Source organism: Epinephelus lanceolatus, chromosome 5 (assembly GCF_041903045.1).
Source record: "Epinephelus lanceolatus isolate andai-2023 chromosome 5, ASM4190304v1, whole genome shotgun sequence".
Taxonomy (NCBI): domain Eukaryota; kingdom Metazoa; phylum Chordata; class Actinopteri; order Perciformes; family Serranidae; genus Epinephelus; species Epinephelus lanceolatus.
Genome location: NC_135738.1, coordinates 26,363,639 through 26,385,862, shown reverse-complemented (window position 1 = coordinate 26,385,862; position 22,224 = coordinate 26,363,639). Strand labels below are relative to the sequence as shown.

Below are 22,224 nucleotides of genomic sequence, written 5' to 3'. Positions count from 1 at the left end.
GGTTTGGTTACTCAGAGTAGTTACACAGAGCCTGTATCAACACCCATTACTTCCACCCTTGTGTGTTGAAACGGTTTGAGATTGCTTTTCAATGTGTTGTTGCTCTTGGATTCCAGCCAGCTGTATTCAGTATGTACAGTACCTGTCGAGCCACGGGGACTTGCACTGGAAACCTCTGTATCATATCAGCGTTACTGATGCTCTGTCTCTGAAGACCTCTAAAGTCTACCACACTGTGGAATAAGACACCCTGTTTCCTTTCTCTGCCTTTGCTTCTCACTATTCCATCTTCTTTTTTTATTCCTCCTCCCTGTCTGTCCTTACCTCCTCTTCGGCCTAATATGGAATGAAAATCCCCTTTTTATGCATCTGTGTCATCTTTGTTTTCACTTATAATCAATAAACAATCAAACTTGTTTTATTTTCCGCCCTCTCCCTCCCCTCAGGCCCATTCACATTCTGGTGTGTAACGCAGCAGTGTGCACTCAGCCCTGGAGCTTGACGGAGGACGGCCTGGAGTCCACCTTCCAGATCTGCCATCTAGGTCACTTCCTGCTTGTACAGTGCCTACAGGATGTGCTGCGCCGCTCGGCCCCCGCCCGTGTTGTGGTGGTATCTTCCGAGTCCCACAGGTAAAGACAGTAAACCAGGCATTTTAACAAAAGTATTAGTTTATTTACATGGCCTCAGGAGAAGACTACTTAATGAAGCTTATAGAATTTAAAATTAAATGGGTTTTTTTTTGTTTGTTAGGTTTAAATAAATAATAAGCAATACCTGTGCATTTTTTTAGATAGAATGATCCTTGTCCTTCTTAATAAAGATGTGCAAAGAAAATATACATTTCTTTTCACAGGTAATTCATGCAGAACTGGTTTTGTGCAACATATATAAGAAAAGTAATAATGCAAGACAAATTTCAAAATGTAATTAGCCAATCTTTTGGCCACATTCTATGTGGTTACATTAAAGGTATACAATGCAGGATTTTCCTAAAAAGGCAATGTATAGACTCATACAAATGTAATCCCTCTCAATCATCACTTATGTCCCACTAGAAGTGTGTGGCGGCGCATTTATCTATAGATATTTATCTCTGCCTGCATATTTATTTATTGTTATTATTTTGTGAAGTTCAGGATGTTTATGGAGATGAGGTGAGGTTGGGACTTTATAAAAGGTAGCAACCAGGTGTCAGACTGGCACTAAGCAGCTCGCATCCAAGAGGAAGCTATGAAAATCATGGACACAGCGCTGAAAAAATGCCAATAAAGTGAGGTGAAATGCAAAGTGGTCAAAGCTGGGGTTGGCTTTCACTTTTACCTTTGCGGGTGATACTGTTTACAAATAGTAGCGCACAATTCCTGCCAAGTATACCTTTAAATTAACTTTATATCAGTTATGATTTAATCTTATTTTCTCCTTTTCAGAGTAGGTCATCTTGGGTATTTTTTGATAATGAGACATGGTTCACTAAACAACAAAAATTTGTCTAGGCTGGGCTGGTTAGTACAACATATTAAAGCCTCACCACTTCATTTATTTTCCATAACCGCTTATCCTGTTGGGGGTCACTGGAGGGCTGGGGCCTATCCCAGCTGACATTGAGCAAGAGGCAGGGTACACCCTGGACAACCATTCAAACTCACATTCACACCTACTGCAAATTAAGAGTCACCAATTAACCTGGATGTCTTTGGACTGTTGGAGCAAGCCGGAGTACCCGTAGAAAACCCACTCTGCCACTGCGAGAACATGCAAACTCGGCACAGAAGGGTTCCCCCACCTCAAGTTCGAACCAGGAACCCTGACAACAATGCTAACTACTGCACCACTGTGCTGCTCACCACTTGCAAAGATTTATTTCCCTATTTTAGGATAAGCTTCCACTAACAGAGATTTGGGGCTCCGGCCCCAAACGTTTTCTCAAAAGCCCAGAGTCAATGCTATTCCCTGAAGTAATCTCATATAATTTAGGAAGTGTTTTTCTGTTGGCCTAATATTGAATTCAGAGTACTGAAGACCACATTTACTCAGCCTTGTTGGGGATCCTTTATTTGTAATTAGAGCAATCCAGATTATTATGGGATGGATTTAAATGGGAGCGGCATTACAGTGGTTAGCATTGTCGCCTCACAGCAAGAGGGTTTTGGGTTTGAACCGTGGGTGGAGGGTTTCAAACCCCAGGGTGTGGGAGCCCTTCTATGCGGAGTTTGCATGTTCTCCCCGTGTCAGCGTGGGTTTTCTCCGGGTGCTCCAGCTTCCTCCCACAGTCCAAAGACATGCGGGTTAATTGGTGACTCTAAATTGCCCATAGATGTGAATGTGAGCGTGAATGGTTGTCTGTCTCTATGTGTCAGCCCTGTGATAGTCTGGCGACCTGTCCAGGGTGTACCCTGCCTCTCGCCCAATGTCAGCTCCAGTGACCCCCAACAGGATAAGCGGTTACGGAAAATAAATGAAGTGGTGAGGCTTTAATATGTTGTACTAACCAGCCCAGCCTAGACAAATTTTTATTGTTTAGTGAACCATGTCTCATTATCAAAAAATACCCAAGATGACCAAAACAATTTTTGCCTATTTTTAGGTGGCAGGAGTGAAAATTAGTCATCGTCAACATTTGTTGTGCCAGGTTTTAAAACGATGAAGACAGTTGGAGAACAGTTAGATACAAAATACGATGCACACGGAAAAGGATGTTTTTTTCCTTGGCAACTCATGTTTTTCCTGAATGATGCACAGATTTTTAGGCATTCTATTATCTCAAGTGGCTTGAAAAATAGAGCATATAGCTGTGTTAAATGGGAGAAGAATAAGACCCCCCCGGACCCCCCCTTGGTTTGGACTGAGACCGAATGCCTATAACATCTCGCTCCGCTCCTGATAACAAGTTAATATTTGATGACGTCCAACTTTTTCTAATGTGTCTTCTAACGCTCAAGGCACATAAATGTTCCACACAGGTTGCTGTAATTGAAACCAAACACCCTGGCAGAAGGGTTAGGGCTGGGAATGTTGTTTAGCACCACGCTGTTGTTAGCCCCATATTCCCATCATTCACAGTTCAGCCATATTTGCGTCACAGTAGCCCAACAACTCTTCAGCTCCAGTCACGCAGTTACAGCCGCTACAGTACATTGGCGAGTTTTCACCACAAACTGATAGCTCAGACTTAATGCATATTGTCAAACATGACAGCCTCACTCACTGAAAACTCATTTCCCTCCACAGGCTGTCACTGTGAATTAAACGTATCATCAACATGATGGATGGACTTATCAGCTAAAATTAACTTTGATCAAGTATCTGCTCCTTTCTGTCTGACCCCCTGACTCAGGCCCTTTCTCCCTTCTTTTCCCTCCTTCTGCCGTCTATTGTTCTTCACGTCCATCTTTTTTGTTAACTCCAGTCCATAGGCTTCTGTTTTCCTTGTCATACAGTAGACAGGCATGATGTCTTGCAGTGATCTGTGAGCCCGAGCCCTGAGCCATGTGTTTCAGAGTTAGTGAGCATGCATGTGTGTGTGTGTGAGAGACATTGATCCAGTCTTCAGTCAGTCAGACAGCCAAGCAGAGTGATTGATTGGAGCTCGGCAGAGTGACCTGAGACAAGGAGAACATACGCAGAGTTATTCTAGCAGATCAAACAGCAGCACTTTTACAGGGGCCCGGGTATGAGTTATGTTATACAGAGCGCCATGCATGAGAGGACAGGCACAGTGGAGGGGATGGTTTGACACTCAGATTCACTCGGGGGTCACACTGCTATTACATGCTGTAGGAAAAGTAAGAGGAAGAGAGGGTAGGAAAAGCTTATTGAAAGAAAGCATGTCATCAAGGGAGTATTGACAGCATGTGATTGATGCAAGACTTGCCTACACAGTAATAACAAGTGAGGTCACACAAGTTTTGGTGGTGTGAAAACAAAACCGCTATCGGAACAGCGTGTACGATTCATACACATCTCAAGGCCAAGACTGGTCAGGTGTTCTCTTCACTCTTTGTCCTACAGGTCCCTCTCTCTCCTTCACTGCCTGCCCGACACATACTCTCACCTTTCCTTCTCTCCTCTACAAGCAGCGGTGGCTTTAACCCCTTCAAAGGGGGCTTAGGCAGGACCAGAGAGAGTCAGTTACACACTGACATGGACTAGAGGGAGGGGAAGAAGGAGCGAAAATAGACAATATCTCATATTACATCTTCCATTCTGTCCACCTCATTCCAGACCTATATTACATCTATTGAAGTCGCTCCCTTTTTTGTTTGTGTTATTTTCAGTTTCAGCTGATTTCCCGTTTATTCACTTAGCCTCCCCTCACAAGCCGCATGCGACCCCTGACCTGGCAGCATATTGTATTCCCTAAGCCCCTTGTCCGCTGGTAAAGCGGTGACCTATAAGGGACGGGGTGGGAGAGATGGACACGCGGGTAATGGCTGGACACTTTATCAGTTTCCACCACAGGGGCTTACTGTGGAATTGGCCCAATACAGGTTTACTTTGCCCTAGTACTGCATCAGATCTGGCCAAACAAGGGGAGATAATATCCTTAATGAAATTACCTCTGAGAGATCTAAGCTGCAGCTCTGGCTCCATACCTTTATGTAGGACAAGATATTTTCATTAACCAAAATCTTTATGTTTTATTAAGCAAGTTTTTAGTGAATCATCTGGTAGTGTAATCCATTGATTGCAGTATCATTGTAAAACATTCAGTTATAACACACAACTTCAGTAGAACGTGAACGAATTTGGGGGGAAAAAACCACATTTGGTGCTCAAGCAATTGATTTATCAACCTCTACTTGCTAAAGTAGTTATGAAGTTGCAGCACATGAAATGAAAAGCCTGCAGATGTTGTAATTTAGCCAAGCAAGGATGTTGCGGAAGGCGACAGTAAACAAGAGGCAGCGAGCTTGTAAAATCACAACAAGGAAACCAGGTGACACTTTGATTGGTTGTTTTCTAATGACTGGATTAATATGTAGGATGTGTTCCGCCGGTTTGGAGCCTACCTCTCCTTCTCCCACGCATACACAAACACACACGACACGCAGGGAGTGTAGTTTCCATGCCCGTGTATTGTGATGTTATTGCGTGACTGCATAATAACACAACGAGTAGTGTAATGTTTAAGGGGCCTTGTCAAACATCTGGAGTTTAACAGCTCTGTCGCAGGCAATTAAAGAACATCATGTCACATCTTTGATTTGTATGCAGCCAGCACCACACATCTGCCAGTAGAGAGCCTGCACACACACGTACACACACACACACACACACACACGCACACACACTAACCACTCTTGATCTGGACTATGTTTCAGGTTCACAGACCTGTTAGACTCATGTGCCAAGGTGGACTTGGCCCTGCTGTCTCCTCCAAAGAAAGAGTACTGGTCCATGCTGGCTTACAATCGGGCCAAACTCTGCAACATCCTCTTCAGCAACGAGCTCCACCGCCGCCTCTCACCTCACGGTGTCACCTCCAGTGCAGTGCATCCTGGGAACATGATGTACACCTCCATACACCGGAGCTGGTGGCTGATGACCTTTCTCTTCACTCTGGCCAGACCTTTCACCAAGTCTATGGTAAGTGATAAAACCAGTGTGAAGTTTTTATGTAACCTTGTGTCTGCACAAACTGTAGCACGACCTGGCCTGTACATTTGGCAACTTTTTATTTCACTAGAGCTGCTCTGAAGCTATTTATGATTTTGTACATGGGAAGAAAGTCTGTGAATTCACCTCACTATATTGCTATCTCCTTGCTCTGACTCCGATGTGTCCCTTACCCAGCCTATATATTTGTCTTGGCACGTTCCTGGGAGAGAGGAGAGGAAAAAGGATGGAGAGGGGTTGATCTGCTGAGTGCTGAGGGCTCAGGGAGAGAGTCTGGGTTTCATAGATAGAGAGATAGTCTGTGGTTTGTTTTCCTCTTCCTCCTGTCATTGTTTATTTAACTCTGAGAGGCGGTTCCCCTATCCTCTCACAAGGGTAGGCGATATTCCAGATCCTGTGTACCGCCACTATTAGGTTACAGTAAATGCACTGCGCAAACTCAAGTCTCTGCCCCTATGCAGTCATGTACTCTGGAGTACTAAGATAATAAGCTCTCTGTCAAATATGTTTTTACCATCTACCCCCATTCCCATCAGGAGAACCTATTACCAGATATTTTCAGATGCATTATCTTAAGTTCTGAGTCATATTAGCAGGCTGACTCAACCTGTCTGAGAGCAGCAGAGATACATTAAAGACGTTATGTCCTCACAGACTGTTTTTGAGAGATACAAAGAGAGGAGGCCAGGTGCTGTGCCAGAGGGACCTGCGCTTTTTTTTTTTTATCTGTTTACAAGTTTAATTTTGAACAATAAAACCAGACCCCCTCGGAGAATTGACACTCTACTGTGATGGTGGTGGGAGTTAACGTGCCCTTGTGACCCTGGGAGCTGTGTTATTGGGTTAGGGACTCCTGGTAGAGTCGCCCTTTTGCAAACTGGTCTTAGGTTAGGGGCTTGGGACACTGAATGTCGTTCTCTGGTGGGGAAGAAGCTGAAGGTCTTGCAGGAGATACAGCTGCATGTGTAGCTGGCCTTACCTCTACATACAGCACTGGTTCTCGAACCAGACGACTGCATACAAGCAGGAAGTACCCTCTCCTTTGAAAGAGTTACCCAGGGAGACAGGAGCAGGTCAAGTGAGGGGATACTCATGAAGCTGAGCAGCACTGTCTTGGAGTTTTCCTCTGATTTGAGAGTGTGGCCTCTGTTCATTTGTGTTTTGTAGAGACAGGAGGCTTTCTGTTTTTATGAACAGCTCTAACAGCATCCGGTTTTCTGCTTCTGGTGGGGACTCTATTGCCACATTTCCACTGCATGGTCTCATTCCGCTCTACTCACCTACTCATCTTTTTTGGTTTTCAGTCAGCAAAAGTTGTGGATAGAATGTGGTACTGGTTGGCAGCACTGTGGTGCAGTGGTTAGCATTGTCGCCTCACAGCAAGAGGGTCCCTGGTTTGAACCCAGGGTGGGGGAGCCCATCTGTGCGGCGTCTGCATGTTCTCCCCATGTCAGCGTGGGTTTTCTCCAGGTACTCCGGCTTCCTCCCACAGTCCAAAGACATGCAGGTTAATTGGTGACTCCAAATTGCCTGTAGGTGTGAATGTGAGCGTGAATGGTTGTTTGTCTCTGTGTGTTAGTCCTGTGATAGTCTGGCGACCTGTCCAGGGTGTACCCCGCCTCTCACCCAGTGTCAGCTGGGATAGGCTCCAGCACACCTGCAACCCCTAACAGGATGAGCGGTTATGGAAAGAGAATTGTCACTTGCAAGCCACGGGACATCTTGTACAATTCCGTCATTTTTAAATAGCCAAGCTTTGTGAATAGCGACCACAATTTTTTATTCTCTTGATCAAGATTAAAAAAACAATGGCAGCCCACAAAACCACACTGCACTGGGGTGGGTACTGATATTTTGTTATGGGTTAAAATTTTGCTGAAAGGTGTCACTACAGTCTGTGAATCCGAATCTGATTCACCCCTTGCTCCTCCACAGCTCCACCTCTCAGCCAAATTTGGTCACCTCTGGCTCCAAATACCAAGATGACGATGGCCAAAATGCTGAACTTGAGGCTTTAAAATGGGAGTCCACAAGCCAGTGGTTTGTGTCATGGTAGCTACCTCCATTATTTCATACAGTCAGCGGGCAAAAGTTTCTCCGATGTCAGGTCTCTCCCTCTCAAGGTTGGCCAAAATCACTTCCTGATACTGCCACCCAAAAAGCCTTATCAGACATAAGCCTCTGGGTTAATTAATAAGCCCCGTCCATTACCAGGCAGCCAAAAGAAAGAATGAACTACTACTTTGACTACTAAAGAACATACTGCTCAACCTAACAGTACTATCAACAGTGGAAAACAAAAACAGAGAAGGACCTGGTACAAAAAGTGAGTCGAGTTGTACCATGCAGTGGAAATGAGGCATGTAGTGGTGTTGTGGGTGTATGTAATGCTCACCTGGGCAATGATGGAGAAACCTCTGGAGGGGGATGAAAACAGCCTGCCTGATGTGAACCCGAGTGGTGTTTTATTACTGGACTTCTGCTCCAGCTACACAGAGCCAATTGTACCTCAATTGTCACAGTTTTTTTTACTCAGATTTGGATGTGAAGTTGAAGCAATTTAATTCATTACACTGGTTTATTATCAAGTGTTTGCATTGGGGTTATTTCCAGCACATCTACAGTAACTATTGCTGTTAATGGCATCCAATTAAACATACTGCTTAAGTTTCTTCTCAAGGCAATAACGTCTCAGAGTGGCGACTGTTGTGAGGATGCATCTGGTGTGGCTGTACAATAAATGACTGCATGAGACTGTTCATAGCACACGTGTGTGCTTGTAAGGTGACGTTGGGTGCCTGAGGTTAACGTCCTCACACCTTGGCTATGAACGATAAAATCCAACACTGTGATTTATCTTAGTCTATATTGTGTCCTCTGCTCTGCAAGACTTTTCAATTGATAGCAGCTCTCTACCCTTTAGGCTCCGTGGCCTCCTAATATATGCTTTAGTTTGACTATTACATCTTTCCATTACCTACTCTTCATACTTTATCAATTTAGTGTTTGCACTGAAGGGAAAATGTGATGTGTTGAAAGGCAGCGTGCTGGAGTTTTAGTGAAGCGTTATTCTGATCCATCATGTTTGACAGACACAAGGCCCCGGGCTGTCATTTGTCTCTCCTCCTTCTGACATAGGATGAGAGATGAGAGGAACTGCTCCTCAGCACCTTTCACAAAATGCCAAGCAGAACATTTCCTCAATTTGGCTACTTCTGTCACAAAACACTCCTTCTTTACGTCCCGTAACTTTTTTTAAGGTCTTTTTCATCACTTCCTGTCTTGTTTCAACCCACAAACCTGGTCTGTGTCAGTTTTAGTTGGAACAAAAATTTGTTAGACATGCTTTTTAATCAGATGATTTGGAATTGCACCCTAGAGTGGATGACGCGTTTGTGTGCTTTGTGTGTCTGAGAGAAGGGTGTGTTAACGTTTAGGATGCGAGCGCACAGATGCAATTAGCAGAGCGGTTTCTTCCTCCAGAACGGGGCTACGGCTTTCTCCTACACGTGGTTAATTAAACATAGTGTAGATGTTAGTAAATATTAAAGGACAAAGGTAGAGCTAGTAATTAAATTCTGGTGTGCTGACACAGCGATTAGCTAAAACTCGTGTCTGATAAAGGCCACACACAGACACGCAGCCTTACACACAGACACACACAGATACAGAGGCACACCCTTAAGCTGAGCATTTGCTCTTATTTAAATCTGGGGTTGATAAGGCCCCTGAAAGTGTATCCTCTTTAAAATCCCACTCCTCACTCCTTCTGCCCCCACATTAAGGGCTTAATAAAACAGTGATATTATTTCAGTTATTGGTTGCAGGGATATGAAGATGGTATCGCTTTAATTGCTTGCGTACGCTTGCGGGATCCATGGAGATTGTTCTGGGATGCAAACATAAGCAGAATGTCGACTCCAAAAAACAATCACAAAGCCCCCGTGTGTGTTCTTGCACAAATAACCAGCCTCTCATTTAAAACACAGGTTTGATTTATAGGAGCACAGGTGGAGTGATATACAGTTGCCCTACACGGGGAGAAACACACACACATGCACAGACAAGCACACACATGAACTCACAATATGGAGACTACTGGAACACCTGGAGCTACATGTGGTCCTAAATCTTTAATTTGATTGTTGTAGTAAAGGCGAGGGAATGTCATGTCAGGCCATAAGCCTCACACTTGGTCATCCAATCATGTCCGTGCTTTCCTCCCTCATTAATTGTGCTTTATGCTCTCTTATTTTATCAGCGCTTCACTTTCACTCTTCACTTTTATCTTTTTTTTTTTTTTTTTGCTACTGCATTTTGATGGCGTATCACCAAAATATATTTTGACTTCCTCAATTTTGCATCCTTTGTGTTGTGGGTTCTACTTAAGGGAAAGAAACTTCTCTATTAGCAGGGAGCACAGCCCACTCTGCTATTGATGTACAGAGCTGATTCCATTTTGCTGAGTTGAGAAAGGCATCTATAAAGAGCCATGACATTTTAATCAGCCAAACTATCTCTCACTAACATCATGTTCCCCTCCCCGCGCCTTGATCTACTTATCAGAGATTGTGCGACCAGGCCTGTAACTCCTGTTTCTTTAATTCAGCGTGTTTAGAGTGGGAGTTTTCCCTGTGTCCTTTGGTGTGATTATCAGCGCCGAATGATCTGGCCTGCAGTGGTGTGTACTGCATGTGTGTGTGCCTGGGTATGTGTGTGTGTGTTAGAGAGCGAGACTAAGCAAAAAAACAGCGGTTATCACAGTTCTGTTTAATGCTCGAAATTTGATTGACACAGATTTTGGCTGATTTATTTGATGTAGGATAGTATTTCAGGATAGGGTTTCAGGCCTCTGACTATATGCTGTAAAAGTTATTAGACAGTACACTTTGAATCATAACTCACACTTAAACGGCACAGAATGAATTTCAGTGGCTGTTGCAGTTATTAGTTGGGCTGTAACCTTTTGTAAAGTTGTCACCGTCTTGTCATGCTGTAACGCTGACCCTGTGACATTTTGTTGACTGACTGATTGCTCCCTCAAGATCAGTGTACCCTCAGGCTCTGAGCAGCTGTGCTCAGCCTATACTCATCTAATCTATACCTTAACTATAGGCGCAGACAGTGCGGAGCTGAATGGAGATCAGTGTGGGCAGTGGCTCCAGTACCTCATCATCCACTATAATGGATAGAAAGAGGGGAGGGAGGTGTTGCGGGCACAGGCCTAAGAGGCTCTGCTGGTCCAATCAGACACCTCAGTTCCCCCAGGGGCCAGTTTCATCAGCGTTCTCGCCTAGTCCCATGCTTCTTAGCGTTTTAGTGTGATTATTTTACCCACGATCCTGCCTCGGGCACCAGGCCACCTTTTTACATATGCACAGGCTGAACTTTTGACCAGGCACCAGCAGTCAGGACTGTATTAGAGAAACGGTTGTTCAGTTAGGAGTAGTGGGACTGCCGGTGCCTCCTCTGCTGAGCCTTGCCTACTGTGACCAGGAGCTCCTGCACCTTGGGGTTTAACCCCAGAGACAGGTCCTGCGATGGAGACATCAGCATTACCATATAAGAGATGTACAGTGAGGTTGGTGCTGCGTGTGAGCACAGCCGCCACTTTTACCTCAGTGTTCTTTATCAGTTTTTCTCCGGCAGACAATCATAAGGTCAGGTGCTCTATCTGCTATCTGGTGTAGCACACAGACGCAATGGCTCTGCTGCACACCCAGGCAACCTGTGTGTGTGTGTGTGTGTGTGTGTGTGTATGTGTGGGTGTGTGTGTGTGTGTGTGTGTGTGTGTGTGTGTGTGTGTGTGCGCACATGTGTGCTCAGGTGTTGTGTGTGGTGCTCAACCATGTGGAAAGACAGAGGAGCAGAGGTTCCAGTCTCCACGCCACCCCCCTTCTCCTCTGTGGGGTTAGATGAGCTGCCAGGCCCTTGTAATAGAGTCCTCTTGGATGATTAGGAGCTACACAGGAGGGGGGTCAGCTCCAGCCTGACTGGAGACACTGTGTAGGTTTCTTCTCAGTGGTGTAGACAGAATATTACACATTATGCCAATTGGTATGAGGTTCACATAGCGAGAATGGACCTCTCTGATGATGCACTGATTTCCTTCAGAGGCCATGTTTTAGATCATTTTTGAGGAAGTAGATTTAATGAACGTGATATTCCTGCCAGACATTCCCCGCTGTGCTTCTGCACTATATATGGGAGGGAGGGAGAGGGAGAGAGACATGGAGGGAGGAAGAGGGAGACAGAGAGGGAGAGACACACACACACAGAGGGAGAGAAGATGTGTTGGTGTGGGGATGGATAAAAGCATACAATCCCATTTGGCTGTATTGACATGTGTGTTCCTGCCCAATCCTGTTACTGGGATTATTGTCCACGGAGATACCATTTCATTAAAGAAAACACACACACACACACACACACACACACACACACACGCACGCACACACACACGCACTGGGTGAACAGAGATGGCCTGAGGCCTGGTTATGTGGTCCATTGCACAGGGAAACTGTGTAAATGGTTTATTGTGGATGAGTTGATGTGATGGAGAGCGTGTCTGGATCAATAAAGAACCAATCAAATGCTGACAGTCTGCTACTGTATGCAGTCAGTCATTCACCCCTCCTGCCTGCGTAGTTATACAACATGAGTGTGAAGGAGGTATGAACAATATCCGTGTTGAAAGCAGAAGAAGTTGAGGAAGAAAGTAGTTTTTTAACAACTTCTAAAAATTAGAGTTGCTACTTAAAGCTGCAATTTGATGCTGCTTTTTTAAATACATTTTTGTGCAGTGCACATTAGTTTAACCTCTGTATAGGATGTCTTTCTGTGAGAGACTTTGACAGTTTTGTTTGTGAAGAAACATTACTCAAAGCCTCAACCACATCCTCCCTGCTCGTCCAGCTCCAGACACCTCAGGGAGGCCATTAGGACGTCTCCCCAGCCTGGGTTGTCTGAGTCTGAGTTGAGTCTGAGCTGGGGCTGGGCTAAATTACCCCAGAGCCACAGGTCAGAGCCAGCTAGACCCTCATTGCCAGGGGACTCCGTCTCTAATAGAAGGGATCAGAACAGGCCAAAGAGCCAGAAACTGACCTGGCCAGAGAGACATCCTTACTCACTTACCCTCCATTCTTCCACATTGCCTCCTTCACCCTCCATCTCCTTTACCTCCAGAGCGTCAGAGCTTTTCTCCCATGACCCTCAGAGAGGAGAAAGATGTAACCTATCACCCCTTTCTCACCCATTCACTCCCACTGCTTTCCTGCCACTGACCCCCCCGACACACTCGACACACACAAACACACACACTGCTCCCTCCCCTCTTTGTTGTGACATGGAGCTGATGGACTATTTTTCAAATTGATTTCAAAAATGTACATAAGCAGCCGATCCCCTAGCCCAGATTACCTATTGATTTTTAATATGAAAAGCTCATTATATAAGCAGGAACTGCAACACAAAAAGCTAGCCAACCTTTGCATAAATCCTTTAATTGAATTTCCAGAGCCCGTGGTTCTACATTTTTTAATTAAATCCATTTCTTTTTTTAAGGGTTGCTGTGTAATTTGCATGCTGTGAAGTGGGTGCTGTCCCAGATAAAGTGCCATTGATCCTTATTAAGGCTCACCTCTGGGCTCGCTGAAAACCAACCGCAGAAATTAAATGTGCTCATGGTGCATACACTTATTGCCCGCATGATAGGATTAGAGGCAGAGGGAGAGAGAGAGAGAGAGAGACAGAGACAGAGACAGAGAGAAGGAGGGAGATAGAGATGGAGAGAGAAGGAGTGATGGGGTGAGGGGAGGGAGGGGGGTTATTATTAATAGTTGTTCATATTAATGTAATATTTCACCTTTCCTCCTCTGGGGTGAGATTGTAAAGAGCTTGTTTATAAATACAGCTGGGTCCGGGTACTGTTTGGGTTTCTCATCAAACACACTGTGGTCTGATGTGTCGGGTGTCACGGGTCGCTGTGATCTCACAGTTTGAAGGAAGCATTTAAAGCTGATGGTTCACGTTAAACACATTTTACTGAAAAACGTGCATCTCTTTATTTTTTGTTCCATATGCTCCCGATCATGTGATCACGTGTAAACGAACCCAATGATCATATCTCTGATTGATCTCCAGGAGGTCACGGTTTGCAATCTCTCTAAGTAAAAGGTGTTTAACTACCCATTTAGATTAAATGATACTTAATTTTCTTGTCCTTACCCTACTTAGCATCAGGTAACCGAGAGTGTGGGAGTAGTGATTTTTATCCCGCGTTTGTGTTCTGTGATAGCCGCTCACGCAGGCCTCTCCTTCCTTGTCTTCCTGTGTGGCTATATGCAGACGGTGCGGAGTAAATCAATAGGGATTAACCTGTGACCCCAGCCACATACTTATAGCCCAGTCCTCACTGCTCACACATCTCTCATCAGTTTCACTTAAACACTGCACCTCACTCAATAAGGCACCGCATGCTAATTCATTTCAAAGATGGAGAGGCCCCTATCACAGACACACACACACACACACACACACACTCTTACATGCTCATAGACATGAAACACACATAAAACAAACTAAAGTTACACATTTAGATAAATACAGGGACGCAGCATCACAGATATTAAAACAATAGTCACCAGATTTTCCATGTTGTAGTGACACAATGAGATTAAGATGTTAACTTATTATTATTTTTACTGTTGATTGATCTTCCGATTATGTGCTTGCTCTATAAAAAGATGTAAATATGTAAAATTCAAGAGTCAGAAACATCCATCAAAAGCTCCTATAGACCATGGAGGTGTTGTCTTCAGATATTTTGTTACATATATTATATTACATGTAATGTGTGTCCAACCAATGGTTCAAAGCTCAAAGATTCTCTGTAGTATCACAGACGAATAAGAAAACCAGCAAATATTCACATTAACAATGCTGTAATCCTTAAAGTAATTACTTAATAGATTAAATGATTATCAAAATTGTTGCCAATTAATGCTCTGTCAGTCAACAATGACGATGATGACAAGATTTAAAAAATTTACAAAGCTTAACGGAAAACAGGAAAAACAGGAAGATACAATACGTTTCAGCTGTCCTGCTGGACGCCTCCGGATGTTAGTGAGAAAATGTTTATTTCAATTTAGGTGAACTGACCCTTTAAGGTCTTCTTGTAACAGCTTTTAGGTTTTCACTGGAGTCATCACATCTGGCTGAAAATGGCAGTCCCACACGTAATGTCAGAGGGTGAAATACTTAATTTAGTCAGTTAAGTTCTCCTTTAGATAAAGAAAATAAGAAAGGAGGACAGGTTTCACTATGACCAAATTCAGTCTGTAAAAGTTCCTTAACTGTGGGGATGTTTGGCTTCCTCTGTGCACAAACACACACACATACACAAACACACACAACACACACACACACACACACTTGCATTCTCTCCTTTTCTCCGTCTTCCTCTTGAAATATTGACATCGGCTGACTGATTGGTCTGATGTCTCTCTATCTTTTGTGTACATGCCCATGTGAAAGTGAGTGTGTGTGTGTGTGTGTGTGTGTGTGTGTGTGTGTGTGTGTGTGTATGTGTGTGTGTGTGTGTGTGTGTGTGTGTGTGTGTGTTGAGCAGTGCAGTGTCAGCAGCATGTGCTGCAAGTATTGACCCAGGCCTGTCCTCTGCTCTGACTGGCTCTTGTCCCTAACTTGTCATCTCTCTCCCTCTGTCTGTCTGTCTGTCTGTCTGTCTGTCTGGTGGTTGTAATTTGATCAATGTTTTTCCACCTCTTAATAGTCATTGTTAATTTATAACCACAATCAAAAACAGTATTGCTCTAACTCTGCCAGCTGCACCCTGTGTTTAACAGAGTCCAGTGTCTGATTTGTGTTTCTGTTACTGTTGCATTACTCTCCATTAAAATACTTCGCATTAAAACACATTCATCTGATGGGGGGTTAGAGATGTGAATGACCCCAGTAATGCACAGACTGGTACCTGTGAGCTCAGCAATGCTTTTAACCCACAAACAGGTTCACATAATGCTTGTCGCTGAGTGATGGCGGAAGGTCAAATCATGCACAGAGGAGGGTGTCCTTTATCTCCTGGGACAGGCCTAAATATGAAGAACGTCTCACCTCTTCTTCCCGTGATTGTATAAACAGACTGATGATTCATTTCCTGTATTTTGCTATTGTTATAGGATGCTTTTTTGCATCCGATAATCAACTCATCACTTATAGCACTTTCTCTTTCACTCTTTCTTTTCTCTCTCAGGTGGGTAGAAACACACAGTAGCGACTCAATGACGTGTGTGTGAGGGTGCCGGCCAGAAACAAAAGCCTTTGATTTCCCTCATTTCATTTCATAATCCAATCAATCAGACTAAAACAGCTCGGTTCCTTTTCTGTCCTCCCCTAACCAACCAACCATACATATTTACACACACACACACACATAACGGAGCGCCTCCTAAATGCATGTGGAGCGGGTTGTTCCAGTAGTGGGTACCCCCCCTGGGGTTAGACCACTCTATGTGTTATTGATTGCATTGCTGTTGCATGTTGTGCTCAATCATGTGTTCCATGCGTCTGGCGTTGTCCTCTCCCACCTGGCCCATTAGATTAGGCTAATGCATTCAACCATTGATTAGTCATTACACTCAGACCTGATCAGCCAATCGCCTACCTGGTTTGACTCTACTTGACCTGTGAACCCTGGCTCTCATGTCATCTCGCCAGCTCTAACATGTTAAACACACACACACACACGCGGGGCTCACAGCTCTATCTGATGTGTATCATGTTGGGGGGTTATAGTAGGTGCAGGTTCAGCTGGGTTCACTACCTGTATGATATTCAATACTGATAGCATTTCCACGCATTTCCTAATCACATGCATCAGAGAGCTATAGATTGGATCATCAAGCATGGAACTGTTGAACCTGCCATTGATCTTGAAATTTTCTGTGAATGAGCGTGTTGATTGGAGTGCGTAAGAGCTCCCTATAGAAGTCACAGTCAAACTATGATGTATGAAAACTTTTTGGGTGTTTTCATTTCTTTCTCAACTCCGATTCCTCCACGTTCCTCCGCATACATAAACATTTTCCCTCTAACGCAAGTAAGTACTAAGTACATTGAGGTACATAGTATTTAACTTTTTTCATCTTCTATTTTATACTACTACTATTTATTGAACTTTTTCGACTCCACTACTTTACTTTTACTTTGCTTCACTAACTTTACAGATGAAGATTTTACATACAAAACATGTAACCAGTAAAGGATTAATTTTAACAGATTAAACTACTACTAACAGTATATAAAGGGGTTGAAAGGTTACTCCACCTATTTAGCATTGCACAACATTGTCAAAAAAGTATCTACATCAATGCAGTAGAACCAAAGATAATGATATCTGTAGTTCCACACATCCTTCTTTCTTGTCAAAACCTGGTGTCGACATACCTACGATGTTATCGCTATAAACAGATACCTTCATAAGCATGTAGAATTTGTAGGCCATTGGGCACTTTTTGGTATCAGAAGTGTTGTGGTTTCGGGGTGTTGGTGGCTTAGTGATTAGAGCAGGTGCCCCACGTGCAGAGGCCTCGTCCTCGCCACGGCATCCCAGGTTCGATTTCGGCTTGCGCCCGCATGATTGAGGCAGAACGCATTGGCCAAAATGCAATCTCTGAACTCATCATCTACCGTCAATGACTTCGCTTTATATTAGCTTCATTCATTCATTTTCTGTGACCTTACCTAACCTGCATGTCTTTGGACTGTGGGAGGAAGCTGGAGTACCCGGAGAAACCCACGCTGACACGGGGAGAACGTGCAAACTCCGCCCAGAAGGGCTCCCCCACTCTGGGTTTGAACCCCCAACCCTCTTGCTGTGAGGTGACAGTGCTAACCACTGTACCACTGTGCCGCCTATATATTAGCTTGAGGTTTTTTTCAAATGCATCTGCGTTCATATATAAATATCTGTTTATACAGATTAGCCCAAAATGACTGACATGCAGAAGAAGAAGTCTTGGCCCTGATATCTGCTCGCTACACCGGGTCTCCCCAACTATCGGCTGTTGTCCTCAGAGGCTTACTGTTGTTAGACTGATATTCAATGGATCCCAAGATTAAAACTGGTGATAGTTCAGTAAGAGGTTCTTGTGTTATGCTAGTAGTGGTTAATGTAGCCTTGAGCAGCCTGCAGAGATGAGCAGCGGGCTATATCTGCCAACCTCACTTCTTTCTTCTTCTTCTTCTTCTTCTTCTTCTTCTTTTCAAATATTATCTTTTACTTATGCAGGACTTTTACTTGTAATGGAGGTTCTGCTACTTTTACTTAAATAATCTGCATACTTCCTCCACCACTGGTTCCATACTCCTGCATGACCAAACCAGTATTTCCAAATGTGTACACCACAGACCAGAAGAAGAAATTGTGTCTCTTCAGCTCTGCGTGACCATCCAGTGTCAAGACTCTCACCTTGACAGTTGTGCTTAAGAAATAATCAGTCCCCCTCTCCTACCACTCCCATCCTCCTTATTTGCTCTTTTCCTTCTTTCTCCCCTCTCTACAGTATTGAGTCCATCTGTGAGGAATGGCCGTTTTAGGGACAGTCCCATTGATATGTGTGTGTTTGTGTGTGTGTGTGCAATGTGAAGCCCAGAGCTGAGTGATTGGGGATAGATGTCCTCATTGGATATGAGCTGGCTACTCCGTGGCTCTGCATTAAATTTGTATTGAATAGGAAATTAATGATTGGATAATTTCATTGATGTTTCTGGTATTGAACATATAAACAAAATGTTCTTTTGAAGCATTGTGTGAGTGTTGCACCCCTGGGGGGAGGGGGAAGGGAGCGGTCCCAGTTGTGCTTAAGAAAGAATAAGTCCATGTTGAGTCCATAGTGTATTGGAAAAGAGAGCGAATGGATCGATGGGGACTTGGTGCTTGAGACACACTTTAATTGTATTATTTTCTTTCAGATTTCTGCCCTCCCATATCCATCTCAGCGCAGCGGTGACAGATTTGATATGTATTGCCGACATTGTCATGAAGACAGATCTAAATTTATTGAACAGTTTCAAAAAGGAATTTGTTCTGCTTTTATAACTAGACCCATATGGACTGTAAGGGGTTGTAGTTATAGCGTAGTGTTCGACAAAGGACCTGTCTTTTTATGTTTTCAGTATTTTTTTTTCTAAGTGCTCTGATGCCTTTTTGTGTACGTTAAATCAATGCTGCTCCGCTGCTGCTTGGGAGTCTCGAGAATCAAACACTTACAACTTTTCCGAAAGTGGAGATGGACTGTTTCTTTTACTGTGAGTCGGATGGGAACAGATCAAAGAGATGGGAGATGGCGAGACTCTGAGTGGAGGAAACTTGTTTAATTAAAATGAAGCGATGAAGTGGGGATAGAGGGATGTTCTTTGATGCGTGTTCCGGATGCACTGTATACGTTGTGCAGTTATTACACGCGATTTTTGTTTAAGAGGTTCCAGCGGAGGGTGGGACAGTAGGAGGTGTTGCAGACACAGGGAAGGAGAGAAGGAAGGAGTGAGCTTGATGAAGTTTCTGATTATCCCACCTCCTCTGGCACAGGGAAGAATTACTGAGTGCCATTTGGGTCAGTGCTCTTTATGGAACTACATTTATGAAATACATCTCTCCCCCTCTTTCCTTCCTCTCTTTCCATCTCTCCCTCTGTGTCTCTCCCTTCCTCCCTCCCTCTCCTCTAATTGGAGATGCAATAAAGGTGTGTGGGGTCAGTGGCTCTTCAAGGTGAGGCCGCATGTGTGTCTCACTCTAATGTTCTCCAGACACACGTGCAAACCGACGGAGTGGTGCCATTTTCTGCCGTGCTCACAGAAACCACAGGCCTAAAACCTCGAATAACTGAACTCACACCCGCTCACCTATTCTGTTATAACTTCCTCTCGGTAATATATAGCTCGATCAGTCTGCAGCTCCATGCTTCCTGCCCTGCCCTCCTCTCTCAACTCTGCTCCGTGTCCTTGTGCCAGCCTGTTAAGCCAGAGGGCACGCTGTGGGTGAATCAGAGACAGAGCTCTGCCAACACACCCAGCGGGAGAGGCCCTGCCAAGGGTGCCAAGGCCTCCAGAGAGAGGGAAAAAAGGAGGATGTAAGGGGGGGAGGAGAATATTTGGAGTGGTTGGAAGTGACTGAAAGAAGATGAAGACAGAGAATCAAAACAATAAAAACTAGGCTGGGAGTTTTTGTGTGGAGTTTTGAGGAGTTTATATCACAAGAAGGAAAAGGGAGTGACAGTTTTCTTTAATTTCTCCTCCTGATTGTGTTTTCATGTTTAAGATCATGAGCAGTTGCAAAGCCACAAGTTCACAATGAAGTGCAAGCTCTTTGTCTGAGGAGCGCACTAATCCTAGTACCACTTTAGGCCAGTAGGGGTCATTGTAGTTCAACTGACTGAGCAGGACGAGCTCATCAGTGGATGTGGAAGCTGCGGGACAGACAGCTGCGGTTCATTTGCTCTTGAGTCACAACTCTGTTATCACAGGCTTTTCTCAATGTATGGAATAAGAAAAAAAAATCTTATTTAAACAAACACATTTTCCCCTACATGTCTTTTAATTGTTTTTCATTCTGGTAAACTTTTTGATAACAGTTGCCTACATTTAACAGCAGGTGACCTCTGCAGGAGGCCTCGGGTCATATTGGTAGGCTTGATGCACAGTGCACCACTAACTGAAGTGAGGCTGCTGATGGCTCAGAGCATTGTGGGTCTCTTGATTTAAATCCTCACGATGCTTTCCTTAAACACAAAGTACCAAGGAGAAGTGCAAGGAGAGTAAGATCAGGTTTACACTTGTGTTTGAACAGCACACCACCCTCTGCTACACCTGCCGCTTTAGCCTAATTGATTTAGCACTTGGGCTGGTAATTTAATGTCCAGGATGAAGAGGGCTTTGCAAAGTCTCTGCCTCCAGGTATTGTTTGAGACACCATTGTTGAGGATATAATTGCGGTCTGTCCTCTTTAAGAGGCTGACTCTTTCACCAGGGCTGTTGGGAGTGCTGAGACAAACTCTCTTTTTGTTTCTCCCTCTCTGTGTTTCTATTCATGTGTTTTAACTTTATATAGTTACACAACTCACATCTTCATCTGTAGAGACTTTTTTGAATGTGTCTGGATAGGTATAGTCTTTTTTTTTTTTTTTTTTAAGGGAACCCAAACACAAACTTCTTATTTTGTTCATTTTGATTGTTTTTGAGGTGTAATAATTGTTTAAATCCTACATTTGTTGAATCCCAACACCGTGCTCATTTAAAACTCTTATTCTCCACCCTTAATTTGTGTATACAAATTAAGCATGCCACCACTGCCATTGACCTCCAGCAGATGAATATTAGATGAAGCAGCAGCCAATATGTGAATAGCTGAGTTCAGGATGGCAACGATTTTAATGGCAGCGAGCAGCCATTAACAGTATATCTGAAAATAGACAGAGGATTTTCCATAGATCATTAATGACGGGAAATCTATCCCTCTTTCCCTTCCTCCATCCTTCAATATATATCTCCTCTCTTTCTATTTTTCTACCTTTACTATATTTCACCTCATGTCATTTTTTATTTGTGCGCAGTATATTTCAGCTTCATCTCACTGCTGGTGTCCACGTGCACAGAGGCTTTCCTCTGAGACAGAGGCCTTTCAGGGCTCGCTATTAAAATGCACCAGATATTTGAATAGAGCCCGCTAATGTCTGTTTAGTATATAATCCACGTCCCCTCCTCCCATATTCCTTGTTATTCTAGTTTAGTGCTGTAATCAAGCAGGGCTTGCCAATAAAGTTTATTGTACGGAGCTAAGTGTCAATATCACACACACACCCAGGGCAGAGAGGTCCCTTTAATTAGAATAGGAGAGAGGAGGCTGTGTGTATGTGTTTGTGTGTATCATGTGTGTGTGTGTGTGTGTGTGTGTGCATGTGTTTATATGTATGTTTGGCTTTCTGTTGATTTTAACCATCATAGACTGTAAATGCCATTCAGCGTTAACCGCAGGCCTGTTCTTTGTTAAAGTGACAATGTGCGTATGAATAAAAAATGGGATACAGGGAGAAAAAAAAAATCATAAACGTGACACCGACATCAAAAATTTCACTGCTTTTATGAACAAATCAATTCTAGCTTTACATGACTGTCGAGCCGAGATGTTTTGAATCTATGTTGAGTCTGAACAAACAATAATCCCCGCTATATGAAGTATTGATTAGACCCACTCCCTCTTTGTGTGGCTTTATTAAAGGTATAATTGTAAAGGTCTTTATGATGATGGTATAACCTGACGGGAGAGAACTTTCACAACTCCTGTGTGCCAGCGCCAGGTGAGAACACACTCTTATTACAGATGAGCCACATTCAAGGTGTTATCAACCTTTTCTTTAGTCGTCTCTGGAATATTACAACCAAAAATGTGGACCGTTAATTCAGTGCAATTTCTTTTTTTAGATCCTGTGAGTGGAAGCCAGTTTTCATTTTTCTCTCTGCCTCTATCTCTTCCTCTCTCCACTCTCTCCTATTAGGCCACTTACAAACAGCCTGGTTAATATGTAGAAT

The 22,224-nt window shown here is 43.8% G+C and overlaps 1 protein-coding gene across 1 annotated transcript in view; it reads left to right on the top strand.

The window, feature by feature from the left end:
- Positions 1-22,224, top strand: part of wwox (WW domain containing oxidoreductase) — a 160,111-nt gene that overhangs the window by 49,467 nt on the left and 88,420 nt on the right. Inside the window, exons 7-8 of the mRNA XM_033634625.2 lie at positions 447-632; positions 5,325-5,589. Coding sequence (XP_033490516.2) covers positions 447-632; positions 5,325-5,589 — 451 coding nt within the window. The remainder of the gene's footprint in view (positions 1-446; positions 633-5,324; positions 5,590-22,224) is intronic.